The sequence below is a fragment of the Oncorhynchus kisutch genome, linkage group LG2 (assembly GCF_002021735.2).
Source record: "Oncorhynchus kisutch isolate 150728-3 linkage group LG2, Okis_V2, whole genome shotgun sequence".
Lineage (NCBI taxonomy): Eukaryota > Metazoa > Chordata > Actinopteri > Salmoniformes > Salmonidae > Oncorhynchus > Oncorhynchus kisutch.
Window position 1 is genome coordinate 52,406,945 of NC_034175.2, and position 16,445 is coordinate 52,423,389.

A 16,445-nucleotide genomic window follows, 5' to 3' on the forward strand; every position below is an offset into this window, starting at 1 on the left:
TTTCTCAGATAAACACAGTACCGTTGTCTTCACTGTGTCTGTCGGGTAGTCTTGCTATGCCCTGTCTGAAATATAAATTGCCCGCGTACCATATCCATCACATGACTTCATTGATGATGGGCCGGACCTGGGGACGGTGGTAAATTAATGATGTGTTGTGAATGGGAATACAGGCGCACGCACGCAGACACGCACACAAACACACACCATGGGAGACAGAGCTGTCCACAAACACAATTGAAGTAGCCCCCAGTTGCCACCATCAATAGTGCCATTCTGTCAAATCTCATCATGTCTGCTAGAGAATGGATTTAAAAAGGAAGGAGCCACTCTCTGGTCAAATGATGTATAATGTCAAATGGAGGTCATAGAGATATCACAGGCAGGCTGCGACGAATCCTTCCAACAACCTCACACACATGCACACACACGCAGGCACTCACACAAACACACGTGCGCACACATGCACCCATGGCACATGCACACACACACACAAGCAGGCACGCCCACACTCGCAAAAACACACAAATGTGCACGCTCACACTTATACTCACTCCTATAGATACACACGTAGTGCTACATCCATACTTTCACATATGAAGTCACATCCCAGGCTGCATAAAGATTGCAACAATCTCACACTCACCCCGACAGACACATATTATACAAACTGTACATTCAAACAACCATAGTCCCTCTAATACCAGATGCATGTTTCGTATGTACATTTTACTGATTGCCGCAAGTCATTAAATATTTGACATGTGATGATGCTATTGCAACCAGTGTTTCCCACTTGTGTGCTTTACCATATCTGACACAAAGATCTGATTGTAAAAAGATAATGCATAATATAGTCACTAGCCCCCTTTCATTCTTCTCCCCCAGGTCTCTCTCTAGACTACACAGCCAACAAGCTGTACTGGATCAGCTCTGGTAATGGCACTATCAACAGGTGCAATGTGGACGGTAGTGGTCTGGAGGTTCTGGAGAGCATGAAGAGGGAGCTAACCAAAGCCTCTGCCCTGGCTGTTATGGGTGAGTTGTGGCTAGTGTAAAATGTAGTGTACCCACAACGTGGGTAAAAAAAAACTATTGACATAAAGAGTAGATGAATCTTCCCTCTGTTGTATTGTGAAAAGTTTGGACCTAAAGGTCTTCATCAGGCTGGAATAGTGGAGCATGTCAGCCAGTGAATCAGATCCCTGTCATGGATTAAGGGAGAAAGTGGGGAGGCTTAGGGCCTAGGCCTGTACATGTTGCTTGTTAAGTGGCTCCTGGATAAAGCCATTTAACCAGTGTTGTGGTATGACTGTGACAGTTCTGCTTCACTCTGTGTGAAATTGTCTGGGCATTAGATAATTAAACCACTGGCTGGAGCTGCATGTTGATTGATGATAGATTTTCTTTTGTAATGAAAATGGATGTGGATGCCCATAGTGGAGTGTTGTTGCTTTGTATCAGTGCTGGATCTAATATGTTGGACGTTATTACTGCGACGGTGCTTCTTTTCAATAAGAAGGCATTTCTTTCTCATACTATTTGTTTTGTTGTGCCATTGCACCATACATAATACAAAGACTCACGCATGACTGCACTGATTCTAAAGCTTGGTCACACTTTAATGAAAAAGCCTATGTAGGTCACTGTCGAGTCTAAGGTGAAACGCTTGCAAGGAGTTTGGAATCTGTGAATTAAACTTTTTCAATAAATGCATAGTGGGAATAGAAATACTGTGGAACTATAAAGTTATTATTCTCCATTATCTTTCCTCCACTGGCTACTAGTCAGCCACATGGTAGGACTTAAAACATAGAGGAATTTGACCTCAGAGGATGAAAAGAACATACATTCCAAACATCAAAGTAGAGGTTGTTAATGTGATTGATTTAAGACCAGATGGAAAAGGAGAAGGAAGACCACAGTGTCTCATAAGACATTCAATTCAGCACACAGCATCTGGCGTCATAATTGCATTACTCTCACTACACCATTTTGGATTCAGGATACACATTTCCAATATCTACACGTCCTAACAGTTACAATCTGGACAATTGGGAGGAAACCTCTTGCTGTACAAAGACACATGTCTGTTTGCCAGGAGTGGTAATGAGAAGCAGTGGCAGAAGGTTTCTGTTTTAACTTGGTGTTGACGGTCAGAAGAGTTGTCAAAGGAAGATTCATTCTCCTTTGATGCACCGTATTTAGTGATCATAATGCAGGCCTTCCGCATTTCTTAGCAAACGAACAAGCGTGCCTTTCCCTCGCTGCAAGTTTTAACATACTAATTACACGGTCAGAAAACAAGGAAACAACAATTGGAGTTCACAACTTTATAGTGTCGGCTTAGAGTCCAGAGGTATTGAAGTTGGAACGAATGTGACAATGCATTTATCTTCACTCCTACCTACATGTATAAATTACCTCAACTAACTTGTACCCCTGCACACTGACTTGGTACCAGTACCCCCTGTATATAGCCTAGCTATTGTTATTTTATTGTTACTTTTTCTTTCTTTTTTAACTTTAGTTTATTTGGTAAATATTTTCTTAACTCTTCTTGAACTGCACTGTTGGTTAAGGGCTTGTAATTAAGCATTTCACTGTAAGGTCTACACTTGTTGTATTCGGTGCATGTGACCAATAAAGTTTGATTTGATTTTGATTTACTTCATATACAGTACATTGAACACTTTTAAGTTTGCAACTTAAGACCATTTTTTTGTTTTACTTTATGGTGGAAGCACAGTCAAGTAAAAATGTTCTTGCTATAGAAATGGTGACTTTATCGCATTCCACAAATTGTGAGCCGGAATGCAAGACGACAGTTTGAAAGCAGTGGAAGGTTACAGTAGAACAGTGGAATGATGTGTTCACAACAAGCCATTTATCATACTTAATGAAAGTTTGGTTGTATTGTGGAAATTATTTTAATTGCTTTGAGTGGCATATTTATATTCTGCCAAAGATGGAGAATAATTGTGCGGAGGTGTTATACTTACAAGTATTTATATTGGATATTGGAAAGGGCGTGTGTGGACATGTTTAACTATAATTGTGGGGACCAGAAGTCCCCAGAATAATTTGTATTTCTTTATTTTTATTTCACCTTTAAGTGAAATATAAGTCTCAAGCTTCAGCGATTTTTGCAATTCGTTCCAGTCATTGGCAGCAGAGAACTGGAAGGAAAGGCGGCCTAAAGGAGGTGTTGACTTTGGGGATGACCAGTGAGATATACCTGCTGGAGCGCGTGCTACCGGTGGATGTTGTTATCGTGACCAGTGAGCTGAGATAAGGTGGAGCTGTACCTAGCATAATAGTAAGCAAATAAAAATGTAATCAACTGGGGACATTTTGTTAGTCCACACAAGGTCAAGTGCTATTTCTAGGGGCTTTAGGAAAGAGTATGTGTGTGAAACATGTTTGTAAAACTGTCACTACCCTCTGTTCATAACTCTTAGTTCATAACTCTTAGTTTATATTTCCAATTATCATAAAAATGTCAAGGTGTGATATTTAGGAGCTTAATAATGAGAAGAGTGGCCAAACAGGTCAGACTAATGTTTTGCAATGCCAACAAAATCAAACACAGTAGTGTTATATGAAGACATCCAACCCGATAATAAAATAAAAAATAAGGAGTAACTGTTATTTAAGGTGTATGTCTTTTTATAGCTATGTAAGCCTAATGGAAATTTGCTTTGATATTGAAATAATGTTCAGTACTTAGGTGAGATTTTAGCTGGAAACTATAAACATATCCTGCTGGGAATGTTTTTGCATCCATTACGTACAATATAGGCTATTTACAGCTACATAATTGAAGAAAGGCTGTGATGTTCTTTCAAGAAAATGACATTGTGTCCAAATATGATCTGTTGATGACATTTCCTAGTGAAAAGCGTATCGACTTTTTCCCCCAGTGAATCATCTTTACAGGTGAATGACAGATGTCTGCTCTTCAGCTGTAGTCCATGGTGTGGAATGAATGATTGAGATTGGTTTTATTCTCCAGCCAACTCTCAACTCCAAAGCTTTCATTTAAAAATCCATACCCAGTTTCCTCTTGGAAAGGACCCACATTTATTGAATGTAGAATAATCTGTTGTGATATATAATAAAATTGACGCTGTGGTATCCATCAGGTTTAGTAAAATTGTTTGCTTTTTCATATGTTCCTGATTATATACTGTACACCATCTGTTCCCGAAGGGAAATTGCTTATTATATACTGTTAGTTTTATTTGCTTGCTAGTGTTATGGGCTTGTGTGTCTCAGTATGGAAAGCCGTATATTCATATAATTGTTTTATATCAATCATTTAATTACTTTTATAGATTAAAAATGTTTAAATATCCCAATTTTTTTATAATCGTCCTCCCGTGTGGCGCAGCGGTCTAAGGTACTGCAATGCAGTGCTAGCTGCATCACTACAGATCCTGGTTCAATCCCATGCTGTGTCGCCGCCTGCCGCGACCGGGAGACCGATGAGGCGGCGCACAATTGGCCCAGCGTCGCCCGGGTTACGTTGGGTTTGGCCGGCCGGGTTGTCCTTGTCCCGTCGCACTCTAGCAACTCATGTGGCAGGTGCCGGGTGCAGTGCACGCTGACACTGTCGCCAGGTGTACATTCCTCTGACGCATTGGTGCGGCTGCTTCCGAGTTAAATGAGAAGTGTGTCAAAGACGCATTGTGGCTTGGCGGGTTGGTGTTTTGGAGGACGCACGGCTCTCAATCTTCGCCTCTCCCGAGTCCATACGGGACTTGTAGCGATGGGACAAGACCGTAACTACCAATTGGTTATCACGAAACTGGGGAGAAAAAGGGGTAAAAATATCCAATTAAAATAAAGAAAAAATATCAATAATTCCCCATAGGATTCAATGGAGAAACACATTTTTATATTGATAATTTAAAAAAATTATATCAAATTAAATGTTTCATATCAATAATTATATTAATTATTATATTAATTATAATTATATTATAATATTTAGCATTATTAACATTTGAACCAGTCAGCTTCTAGTGCCTTGTACGTCATTGAAGAGGATGTTGGAGAGAGTCTTTATATTTTGTTGCCTTAAAATTAAATGTTAAAAAAATATATTAAATTAGATTTTTTTCCTACCGACGTACAAAAGCTACTCCATATTTCTAAAGTGAAAGAAAAATTGTGTAAATGTTAACAAATTAATACTAATAAATCAACCAAAATGTCTTGTTTGTGTATTGTATGTCTTCACACCACATAGTTCAGAGGTGGTCCCAGAGTGGCGTGGTGGAATTCTGGGACCCATCATTTTTCCTGATCTGGTAACCTGACAAGTAAAAAACTGGACCTTATATGGTATGACGTGAGTAGTGTGTTGTAAAAACATTTAATATGGGTTATGATGGGACCAGAGTTTTTCTAATCAGTTCACATGCAGCAACCTTGTACTTGTTCATATGAATTATATGTGAAAAAATAACTAAGGGGTTTCCTATACACAGAGAAAGCAACATGATTGGACAATGACACTCACAGGGCTGAGCTTGCTTTATGCTGGTTTGCATTGTGTTGTCCTGCCCCATGCATCTCTTGGCCTAATTAAAAATTAACTCAGTCTGTCAGCTATTGTGTTTATTGATTATTTTCAGATAATAACTTTAGATTTAAAAAGTCTAGGTTTGAATATAAACCAAATTGGATCCCATTCACATTTTCTTACAAACAAATGGGCTATAAATGCAGAACGTTACCGCTTCGTTTACCCTGCACATAGGTAGAGCGGATGCAGCTGCTGTTAGTAGCCTACAGATGATCAGACTGAAAAATAGTCACATTTCCATGCAGTACAGTATGTCAGATCACTAATGTTTAGGTGTATAGGTGGCTACATTTATGAATGGGTTGTTGCTTGTGTCTGGAGTGATGTAGCCACGTCTGTAGCCATGAAGTGCATTGAAAGACTGGTCATGGCTCACATCAACACCATTATCCCAGAAATCCTAGACCCACTACAATTTACATGCCGCCCCAACAGATCCACAGATGATGCATTCTCTATTGCACTCCACACTGCCCTTTCCCACCTGTACTAAAGGAATACCTATGTGAGAATGCTATGACTTCCTGATGGGCCGCCCCCATCTGGTAAGGGTAGATAGCAACACATCTGCCACGCTGAGCCCCCTGTACTCCCTGTTCACTCACGACTGCACGGCCACGCACAACTCCAACACCATCATTAAGTTTGCTGATGACACAACAGTGGTAGGTCTGATCACCGACAACGATGAGACAGCCTATAGGGAGGAGGTCAGAGACCTGACCGTGTGGTGCCAGGACAATACCCTCCTACTCAACGTGATCAAGACAAAGGAGATGATTGTGGACTATAGGAAAAAGAGGACTGAGCACAACCCCATTCTCATCGACGGGGCTGCAGTGGAGCAGGTTGAGAGCTTCAAGTTCCTTTATGTCCACATCACCAACAAACTAACATGGTTCAAGCACACCAAGACAGTCATGAAGAGGGCACGACAAAACCTATTCCCCCTCCAGGAGACTGAAAATATTTGGCATGGGTTCTCTGCACCATCGAGAGCATACTGACTGGTTGCATCACTGCCTGGTATGGCAACCGCTCAGCCTCCAACCGCAAGGCACTACAGAGGGTAGTACGAAAAACCCAATACGTCACTGGGGGCAAGCTTCCTGCCATCCAGGACCTCTATACCAGGCTGTGTCAGAGGAAGGCCCTAAATATGGTCAGACTCCAGCCACCCCAGTCATAGATTGCTCTCTCTGCTACCGCATGGCAAGCGGTAATGGACTGCCAAGTCTAGGTCCAAGAAGCTTCTAAACAGCTTCTACCCCCAAGCCATAAGACTCCTGAAAAGCTAATCCAATTGCTACCCAGACTATTGCATTTCCCCCTCTCTCCCCTTCTTTTACACCACTGCTACTCTGTTGTTATCATCTATGCATAGTCACTTTAACACTACCTAAATGTGCATATTACCTCAACTAACCGGTGCCCCCGCACATTGACTCTGTATTGGTACCCTCCTGTATATAGTCTCGTTATTGTTAATTTTCGTTATTGTTATTACTGTTTTATTTATTTTTCTTATCTGTATTCTTTTAAACTGCATTGTTGGTTAGTGTCACGGTTTTCTTCCTGGGAAGGAGAGGCAGACCAAAACACAGCGTGGTTATAGTTCATGGTTCTAATAGGAAAACTCAAACATGAACACAGCTACAAGACAAGAACCGTGAAAACCAAAACAGCCCTATCCGGTGCAGTAAACACAAAGACAGGAAACAATCACCCACAAAATACCCAAAGAATATGGCTGCCTAAATATGGTTTCCAATCAGAGACAACGATAAACACCTGCCTCTGATTGAGAACTACTCTAGGCAACCATAGACTTACCTAGACAACTAAACTGAACACAACCCCATTAATCTAATAAACCCCTAGACAAGATGAACACAATAAATCACCCATGTCACACCCTGGCCTAACCAAAATAATAAAGAAAACAAAGATAACTAAGGCCAGGGCGTGACAGTTAGGGGCTCGTAAGTACGCATTTCACGGTAACACCTGTTGTATTCAGTGCATGTGACTAAACATTTTATTTGACATTGTGCCCATAGAAAATGATAGAGGTCTCTAGTGGCCAAAAGCCCATTATAGCATGGGCAGCACCATTTTAGGCTTCTATATTTATATATATATTTATATATATATATATATATATATATATATATATAGTGTGTATATATATATATATATATATATATAGTATATATATATATATATAGTATATATATATATAGTATGTGTATATATATATATATATATATATATATATATATATATATATATATATACACTATATATATATATAGTGTATATATACTATATATATAGTATATAGTCAACTGGGTGGGATTTCCAACTTCATTGGCTGATCCCTCCTGATGACCCTGTTGGAGTCATGTCCAACCGGGTCATCAGGAGGGATCAGCCAATCGTGAAGAAGAAAATCGACAACTTCTAAATAGAGATTTCCTCTGTGGCGCTGCCCATGCTCTCACAGACACCCTAATGGGAAGTTTATATGGTTGTTATCTCGCTCATTCTCTATAGTTGTGACCTGCCAATGCGACCTGCGTATTCCATGAATCTGATTGGTCAAAACATGTACTTTGCCCCTATTTTTAACACTTCAATATATTTTATTAAACTAAATCAAAAGTGAGTAGAAAAGTGAGTTTTCTGGTGGCCCTGCCATAGTTATTACTGCCAATGGAAGCACCATTGGCAGCCATTACAAATGTGAATTTTGAATAAGATGAGTAATGTGGTGGCAGCATCATGTTATGGGTATGCTTGTTACCGGCAGAGACTGGGGAGTATATTAGGATAAAAATAAATATGAATGGAACTAAGGGGAGGTAAAAAGTTAGAGAAAACCTGCAATGGTCTTCTGAAAACCTAACCCTGTAATTGAGTTTTATTTTTCAATGGAACAATTACACATTCTAATGCCAAAGACACACCAGAATAGCTTTCCAAGAGGTGTTGAGTGTTCCTGAATGGTCTAGTAGTGTCAGTCCTGACCTAAATCTGCCTGAAAACCAGTGACAATCATTTAATGTTGTTGTCCATCAATGATTCCCAGCCAAATTTACAGAGCTTGAGTAAATTTGATAAAAACAATGGATATGTTGCCCTTAGAGTTGCACAAGGTTACAATAATCTTATTCAAAATAATAGCTGCCAAAGGTGTATCCAACAAGTGTTAACTCTGGGGTGTGAAGACATATAGTAATGTGCGCAATCATGTTTAAAAACTAATAATAATTTGGAAAATGTTACATAATTTTCTTTCACTTAGAAAAATAGTTAAGTTGTGTAGATCCAATGTCCAATTTAATCCGTTTTTTAATTTAATTTTAAGGCAGCAAAATGTGAAGACTGTGCAAGGGGTGTGTAAACTTTCACTAGCAACTGTATGTAGGAGCATGCAAATGTAATCCACACCCATAAAGGTCATTATCATATACATTTTAATATGAAACATGTAATTATAGATATAAAAAATGTGAATTATTGATATCGATAAATATTTTATTTCAGTACATCTTTTTTTAAATGATTGATATCAAAAATGTAATTATTGCTATACAAAAATACAATGAATATACACTACCGGTCAAAAGTTTTAGAACACCAACTTATTCAAGGGTTTTGCTTTATTTTTACTATTTTATACTTTGTAGAATAATTGTGAAGACATCAAAACTATGAAATAACACATGGGATCATGTAGTAAGCAATAACGTGTTAAACAAAAGTTAATTTGTGGGATTTCTTTCCTCAATGTTTGATAGCCCTATTTGTTGAAAGACTAAGTCCACTAAGTCCATGAAAGACTAAGTCACTATGGCAAGAACAGCTCAAATATGCAAAAATAAATGACAGTCCATCATTACTTTAAGACATGAAGGTCTGTCAATGTGGAAAATTTCAAGAACCTTCGTGAGTAGCCAGTGTGAGTAAAACATTTAAACCTGTTAACCCTCGCAACGCTGTAGGCCCAGACGGCATCCCCGGCCGCGCCCTCAGAGTATGCGCAGACCAGCTGGCAGGTGTGTTTACAGACATATTCAATCAATCCCTATCCCAGTCTGCTGTTCCCACATGCTTCAAGTGGGCCACCATTGTTCCTGTTCCCAAGAAAGCTAAGGTAACTGAGCTAAATGACTACCGCCCTGTAGCACTCACTTCCGTCATCATGAAGTGCTTTGAGAGACTAGTCAAGGACCATATCACTTCCACCCTACCTGACACACTAGACCCACTCCAATTTTCTTACCGCCCCAATAGGTCCACAGACGAAGCAATCGCCATCACACTGCACACTGCCCTAACCCATCTGGACAAGAGGAATACCTATGTAAGAATGCTGTTCATCAATTACAGCTCAGCATTTAACACCATAGTACCCTCCAAACTCGTCAAACCCTCCAAACTCCCAGTCGCCCTGTGCAACTGGGTCCTGGACTTCCTGACTGGCCGCCCCCAGGTTGTGAGGATAGGTAACATCTCCACCCCGCTGATCATCAACACTGGGTCCCCACAAGGGTGCGTTCTCAGCCCTCTCCTGTACTCCCTGTTCAACCACGACTGCGTGGCCATGCACGTCTCCAACTCAATCATCAAGTTTGCAGACGACACTACAGTGGTAGGCTTGATTACCAACAACGACGAGACGGCCTACAGGGAGGAGGTGAGGGCCCTCGGAGTGTGGTGTCAGGAAAATAACCTCACACTCAATGTCAACAAAACAAAGCAGCCCCCTATCTACATTGACGGGACAGTAGTGGAGAGGGTGGAAAGTTTTAAGTTCCTCGGCGTACACATCACGGGCAAACTGAAATGGTCCACCCACACAGACAGCGTGGTGAAGAAGGCGCAGCAGAGCCTCTTCAACCTCAGGAGGCTGAAGAAATTAGTCATTTCACCAAAAACACTCACAAGCTTTTACAGATGCACAATCGAGAGCATCCTGTTGGGCTGTATCACTGCCTGGCACGGCAGCTGCTCCACCCATAACCGTAAGGCTCTCCAGAGGGTAGTGAGGTCTGCACAATGCATCACCGGGTGCAAACTACCTGCCCTCCAGGACACCTACACCACCCGATGTCATAGGAAGGCCAAAAAGATCATCAAGGACAACAACCACCCGAGTCACTGCCTGTTCACCCCGCTATCATCCAAAAGGCGAGGTCAGTACAGGTGCATCAAAGCAGGGACCGAGAGACTGAAAAACAGCTTCTATCTCAAGGCCATCAGACTGTTAAACAGCCATCACTAACATTGAGTGGCTGCTGCCAACATACTGACTTAACTCTAGCCACTTTAATAATGGAAAAATTGATGTAATCTATTTGTCGCTAGCCACTTTATATAATGCTTACATACCCTACATTACTCATCTCATATGTATATACTGTACGCTATGCCATCTACTGCATCTTGCCATCTTGATGTAATTAAATGTATCACTAGCCACTTTAAACAAAGCCACTTTAAATAATGTTTTCATACCCTACATTACTCATCTCATTTGTATATACTGTACTCTATACCATCTACTGCATCTAGCCTATGCCGTTCGGGCATCACTCATTCATATATTTTCATGTACATATTCATATTCATTCCTTTACACTTGTGTTCATAAGGTAGTTGTTGTGAAATTGTTAGGTTATATTACTTGTTAGATATTGCTGCATGATCGGAACTAGAAGCACAAGCATTTATTAACATCTGCTAACCATGTGTATGTGACAAATAAATTAGAAGTTTCTTCTTGTACAGTTGCAAAAACCATCAAGCGCTATGATGAAACTGGCTCTCATGAGTACCACCACAGGAATGGAAGACCCAGAGTTACCTCTGATACAAAGTATAAGTTCATTCGAGTTACCAGCCTCAGATATTGCAGCCCAAATAAATGCTTCACAGAGTTCAAGTAACAGACCCATCTAAACATCAACTGTTTTGAGTAGACTGCTTGAATCAGGCCTTCATGGTTGAATTGCTGCAACGAAACCACTACTAAAGGACACCAATAATAAGAAGAGACTTGCTTGGGCCAAGAAACATGAGCACTGGACATTAGACCGGTGGAGATTTGTCCTTTGGTCTGGAGTCCAAATTTGAGGTAATTGGTTCCAGCCACCGTGTCTTTGTGAGACGACACTATAGACAACACTACGGCACTACAGATGACACAGGCACATTTAACCAGCATGGCTACCACAGCATTCTTCAGTGATATGTCAGTCCCATTAAGCCCAAACCAGATGGGATATCATTTTTTTTCAACAGGACAATGACCTAAAACACACCTCCAGGCTGTGTAAAGGCTATTTGACCAAGAAGGAGAGTGATAGAATGCTGCATTAGATGACCTGGCCTCCACAATCCCTTGACCTCAACCAAATTGAGATGGTTTGGGATAAGTCTAACTGCAGAGTGAAGGAAAACCAGCCAACAAGTGCTCAGTATGTGTTGGAACTCCTTCAGTACTGTTTGAAAAGCATTCCAGGTGAAGCTGGTTGAGAGAATGCCAAGAGTGTGCATAGCTGTCATCAAGTCAAAGGGTGTCAAATATATTTTTGATTTGTTTAACACTTTTTGGTTACTACGTGATTCCATAAGTGTTATTTCAGAGTTTTGATTTCTTCAATATTTTTATACAATGTAAAAAATGAAGAAAAACCCATGAATGAGCAGGTGTTCTAAAACTTTTGACTGGTAGTGTATGTGAAAACTGCTTTCCATTTTCTCTGCTCCATTAGCGAATCAAAGTTATTGAACGCTGATTAAACAACACTCCCTTCCTGTAGCTGAAGCCTTTGGTCTGCCTTGGGTTAATCAATGAAATGCTGTATTTGTAGTGGTTAGGCTTGTTCTCAACTGTCAGCCTGTGTCAATTAAGAGAGATTGAGATCTAACAGGCGGCTGACCTGGATCTATTGCCCCCCCCCCACACACACACACACAGTAGGGGACAGTGAGTGTGTGTGTTGGTGTGCGCGTGCATGTGTATTACCATCAATGAGAGGTTTGCCCAAGAGTGCCTTGCATACTGATAGATTATCTATAGTTTAGTTTAGTTTAGCCCACTGCTGGCTTGTTATCACTGTCATGTGAAATGGACACTAACTGCTATTTGATTCCTGCTGCTGCATGACAAACGCCATTATGAGAATGTTCAGTTGAAGTATTAAAACAGCATGTTGAGACTCGAAACTAAAAGTTTCAGAATGGGCAGCAAAATTATTATAGTTGTCGATGTAGCTATCAGATGATTTGACAAGCTTATTCACAACAAATGGCAATTCCCCAAAAATGTTAACAATTAGATATTTTTTGCACAATCACTGATGCATCCTGATGATTGCCAAGGACAGTTGTGAATGGAGTTAATCAAAGCAGTGTGTGACACCAGGTTGATCCTTTCAACTCCTGGTGCTGTGTGTTACTGTTTTTCGCTATGCTAAACGGAGATCTGAGGGCCTGTGTTTAGAAGTTGTGTGTGTGTGTGTGTGTGTGTGTGTGTGTGTGTGTGTGTGTGTGTGTGTGTGTGTGTGTGTGTGTGTGTGTGTGTGTGTGTGTGTGTGCCTGTATGTGTGATAGGTGAGGTTAGGTTTGGTGTTTAGACAGTGTGGGTGATCCATCTATCAGCCTCCACTTGCCTGGAATCAAACCCAGTGGTTGAGGTTTAAATTAAATATGATTAGCAACAACCAAGCAATCACCACTACCCACTGACCCCAGTAGCAACAAATGAATGCAGAAAGCACAGCTAATCTGGACTAGGTGATCCGGAGGGTCACCTGTTTGGGAAGCAGCATGTAGGCTGTCAGTATCACTCAAAGCAATTTGGCTGATTCCAGAAAATGAGTTTTACTTTCCTTTTAATGTTGACTTTCATCCCAAAGCTATTTCACTGAACTGTAGTGGGTTCCTTCCATCTCTCCTTTACAACAACTGAGACTTAAGCTATATTTTGGAAGTTATTGTAAATAAGTTACATCGTACTTCATTAAAGTCTGTGGTCAGATATGATGAAGGGTAAACACAAAATTTACATCTGATAAAAAGAAAGACACACGTTTAAAAAAAAAAACTTCCTCAATTTGAAGGCCAAACTGCTTTATGGGCCTCTTAGACACTGCTAGGGTTCAATCATAATCATCTAGCAGTTTCCCTGCTGACAATGGTTATGATGGTTAGGATATTTCATTTGCAGAACTGAGCAATAAACACAAACAATAACATCAATAGCTTTAAAGCAGACAATCAATTGTCCCAGCTCTGCAATTTAATATAAATATACACAATAATAAGAAATAACTGTGAATAAAATAAACAGTACCAGTCAAAATTTTAGAACACCTACTCATTCAAGGGTTTTTCTTTACTTTTACTATTTTCTCCATTGTAGAATACTAGTGAAGACATCAAAACTATGAAATAACGCATATGGAATCATATAGTAACCAAAAAAGTGTTAACCAAAAATATATATTCTTCAAAGTAGCCACCCTTTGCCTTGACAGCTTTGCACACTCTTGGCATTCTTTCAACCAGCTTCATTAGGTAGTCACCTGGAGTGTATTTCAATTAACATGTGTGCCTTGTTAAAAGTTAATTTGTGAAATTTCTTTCCTTAATGCGTTTGAGACAATCAGTTGTGTTGTGACAAGATAAGGTTGGTATACAGACGTTAGGCCTATTTGGTAAAAGACCAAGTCCATATAATGGCAAAAACAGCTCAAATAAGCAAAGAGAAACGACAGTCTACCATTACTTTAAGACATGAAGGTCAGTCAATGCATAACATTTCAAGAACATTGAAAGTTTCAAGTGCAGTCGCAAAAACCATCAAGTGCTATGATGAAACTGTCTCTCATGAGGACCGCCACAGGAATGGAAGACTCAGAGTTACCTCTGCTGCAGAGGATAAGTTCATTAGAGTTACCAGCCTCAGATTGCAGCCCAAATAAATGCTTTACAGAGTTTCAGTAACAGACACAGGAGACTGTGTGAATCAGGCCTTCATGGTCAAATTTCTGCAAAGGAACCACTACTGAAGGACACCAATAAGAAGAAGACTTGCTTGGGCCGAGAAATACGAGCAATGGACATTAGACCATTGGAAATCTGTCCTTTCGTCCGAATAGTCCAAATTTGAGATATTTGGTTCCAACCACCGTGTCTTTGTGAGACGTAGAGTAGGTGAACTGATGATCTCCGCATGTGTGTTTCCCACCATGAAGCATGTAGGAGGAGGTATGATTATGTGGGGGTGCTTTGCTGGTGACACTGTCTGTGATTTATTTAGAATTCAAGGCACACTTAACAAGACTAGTACTGTATATCTTTGAAAGTCATTTTTCTGTTGATGCACATCCACTGTCTGCGGCTGAAAGATGGTAATACCTCATCTGTGCATAATCACTGCCTCATTGAATTATCAACACTTCAATTCTCATACACGTGTTGAGAAAGATGTACTGAATCTTTGTTGATAATGGCACTTCTAATAAATATAAAAGTATAGTCCCTCTGCTAACTTCAGAAAACATTTTGTTCATAGATCACTATTCAGATTGGGTGAATTGGCCAACTTTTATTCTGGGTACACCTCTGAGGACTTTCAGCAGTTCAGTGTTAGGTGAGCTTGGTTGCACCTGTTCAGTGAGGTTCATTGCACTCCGCTGGGTTTTTGAATGGCAAAGCCTTGTCACGTCTGAGGCAAGGCAATTGCTCTAGTCCAGTCTGAAGCCAATAGAGAGCCTCACTGGATTTAACCGGGGTGTGGGGGGGGGGCTGGGATAGCTCCACTCCTAAATGGGATGCATACACACCGCAGGAGGCTGCTGAGGGGAGAACGGCTCATAATGATAGCTAGAACGGAGCAAATGGAATAGCATACCATGATCCGGGTGACTGTGTGATCATACTCTGCCGATGTGAGCCGATGTGAGTAAGACCTTTAAACAGGTCAACATTCACAAGGCTGCAGGGCCAGATGGATTACCAGGACGTGTACTCCGAGCATGCGCTGACCAACTGGCAAGTATCTTCAATTACATTTTCCTCCTCTCCCTGTCCGATTCTGTAATACCAACATGTTTTAAGCAGACCACCATAGTGCCTGTGCCCAATAACACTAAGGTAAACTGCCTAAATGCTACCGACCCGTAACACTCACGTCTGTAACCATGAAATGCTTTGAAAGGCTGGTCATGGCTCACATCAACACCATTATCCCAGAAACCCTAGACCCACTCCAATTTGCATACCACACCAACAGATCCACAGATGATGCAATATCTATTGCACTCCACAATGCCCTTTCACACCAGGACAAAAGGAACACCTATGTGAGAATGCTATTCATTGACTACAGCTCAGAGGTCAACACCATAGTACCCTCAAAGCTCATAATAAGGACCCTGGGATTAAACACCTCCCTCTGCAACTGGATCCTGGACTTCCTGACGGGCCACCCCCAGGTGGTAAGGGTAGGTAACAGCACATCTGCCATGCTGATCCTCAACATGGGGGCCCCGCAGGGGTGCGTTCTCAGTCCCCTCCTGTACTCCCTGTTCACTCATGACTGCACGACCATGCACGACTCCAACACCATCGTTAAGTTTGCTGATGACACAACAGTGGTAGGTCTGATCACCGACAACGATGAGACAGCCTATAGGGATATGGCCTAGTCATAGACTATTCTCTCTGCTACTGCCCGGCAAGCGGTACCGGAGTAGCAAGTCTAGGTCCAAGAGGCTTCTAAACAGCTTCTACCCCCAAGCCATACGACTCCTGAACAGATAATCAAATGGCTACC

General features: G+C 40.9%; 1 protein-coding gene across 1 annotated transcript in view; it reads left to right on the forward strand.

Annotated features, from left to right (window-relative positions):
- lrp1bb (low density lipoprotein receptor-related protein 1Bb) overlaps positions 1-16,445 on the forward strand; it is a 297,890-nt gene that overhangs the window by 164,640 nt on the left and 116,805 nt on the right. The window contains exon 32 of the mRNA XM_031802153.1: positions 889-1,038. Coding sequence (XP_031658013.1) covers positions 889-1,038 — 150 coding nt within the window. The remainder of the gene's footprint in view (positions 1-888; positions 1,039-16,445) is intronic.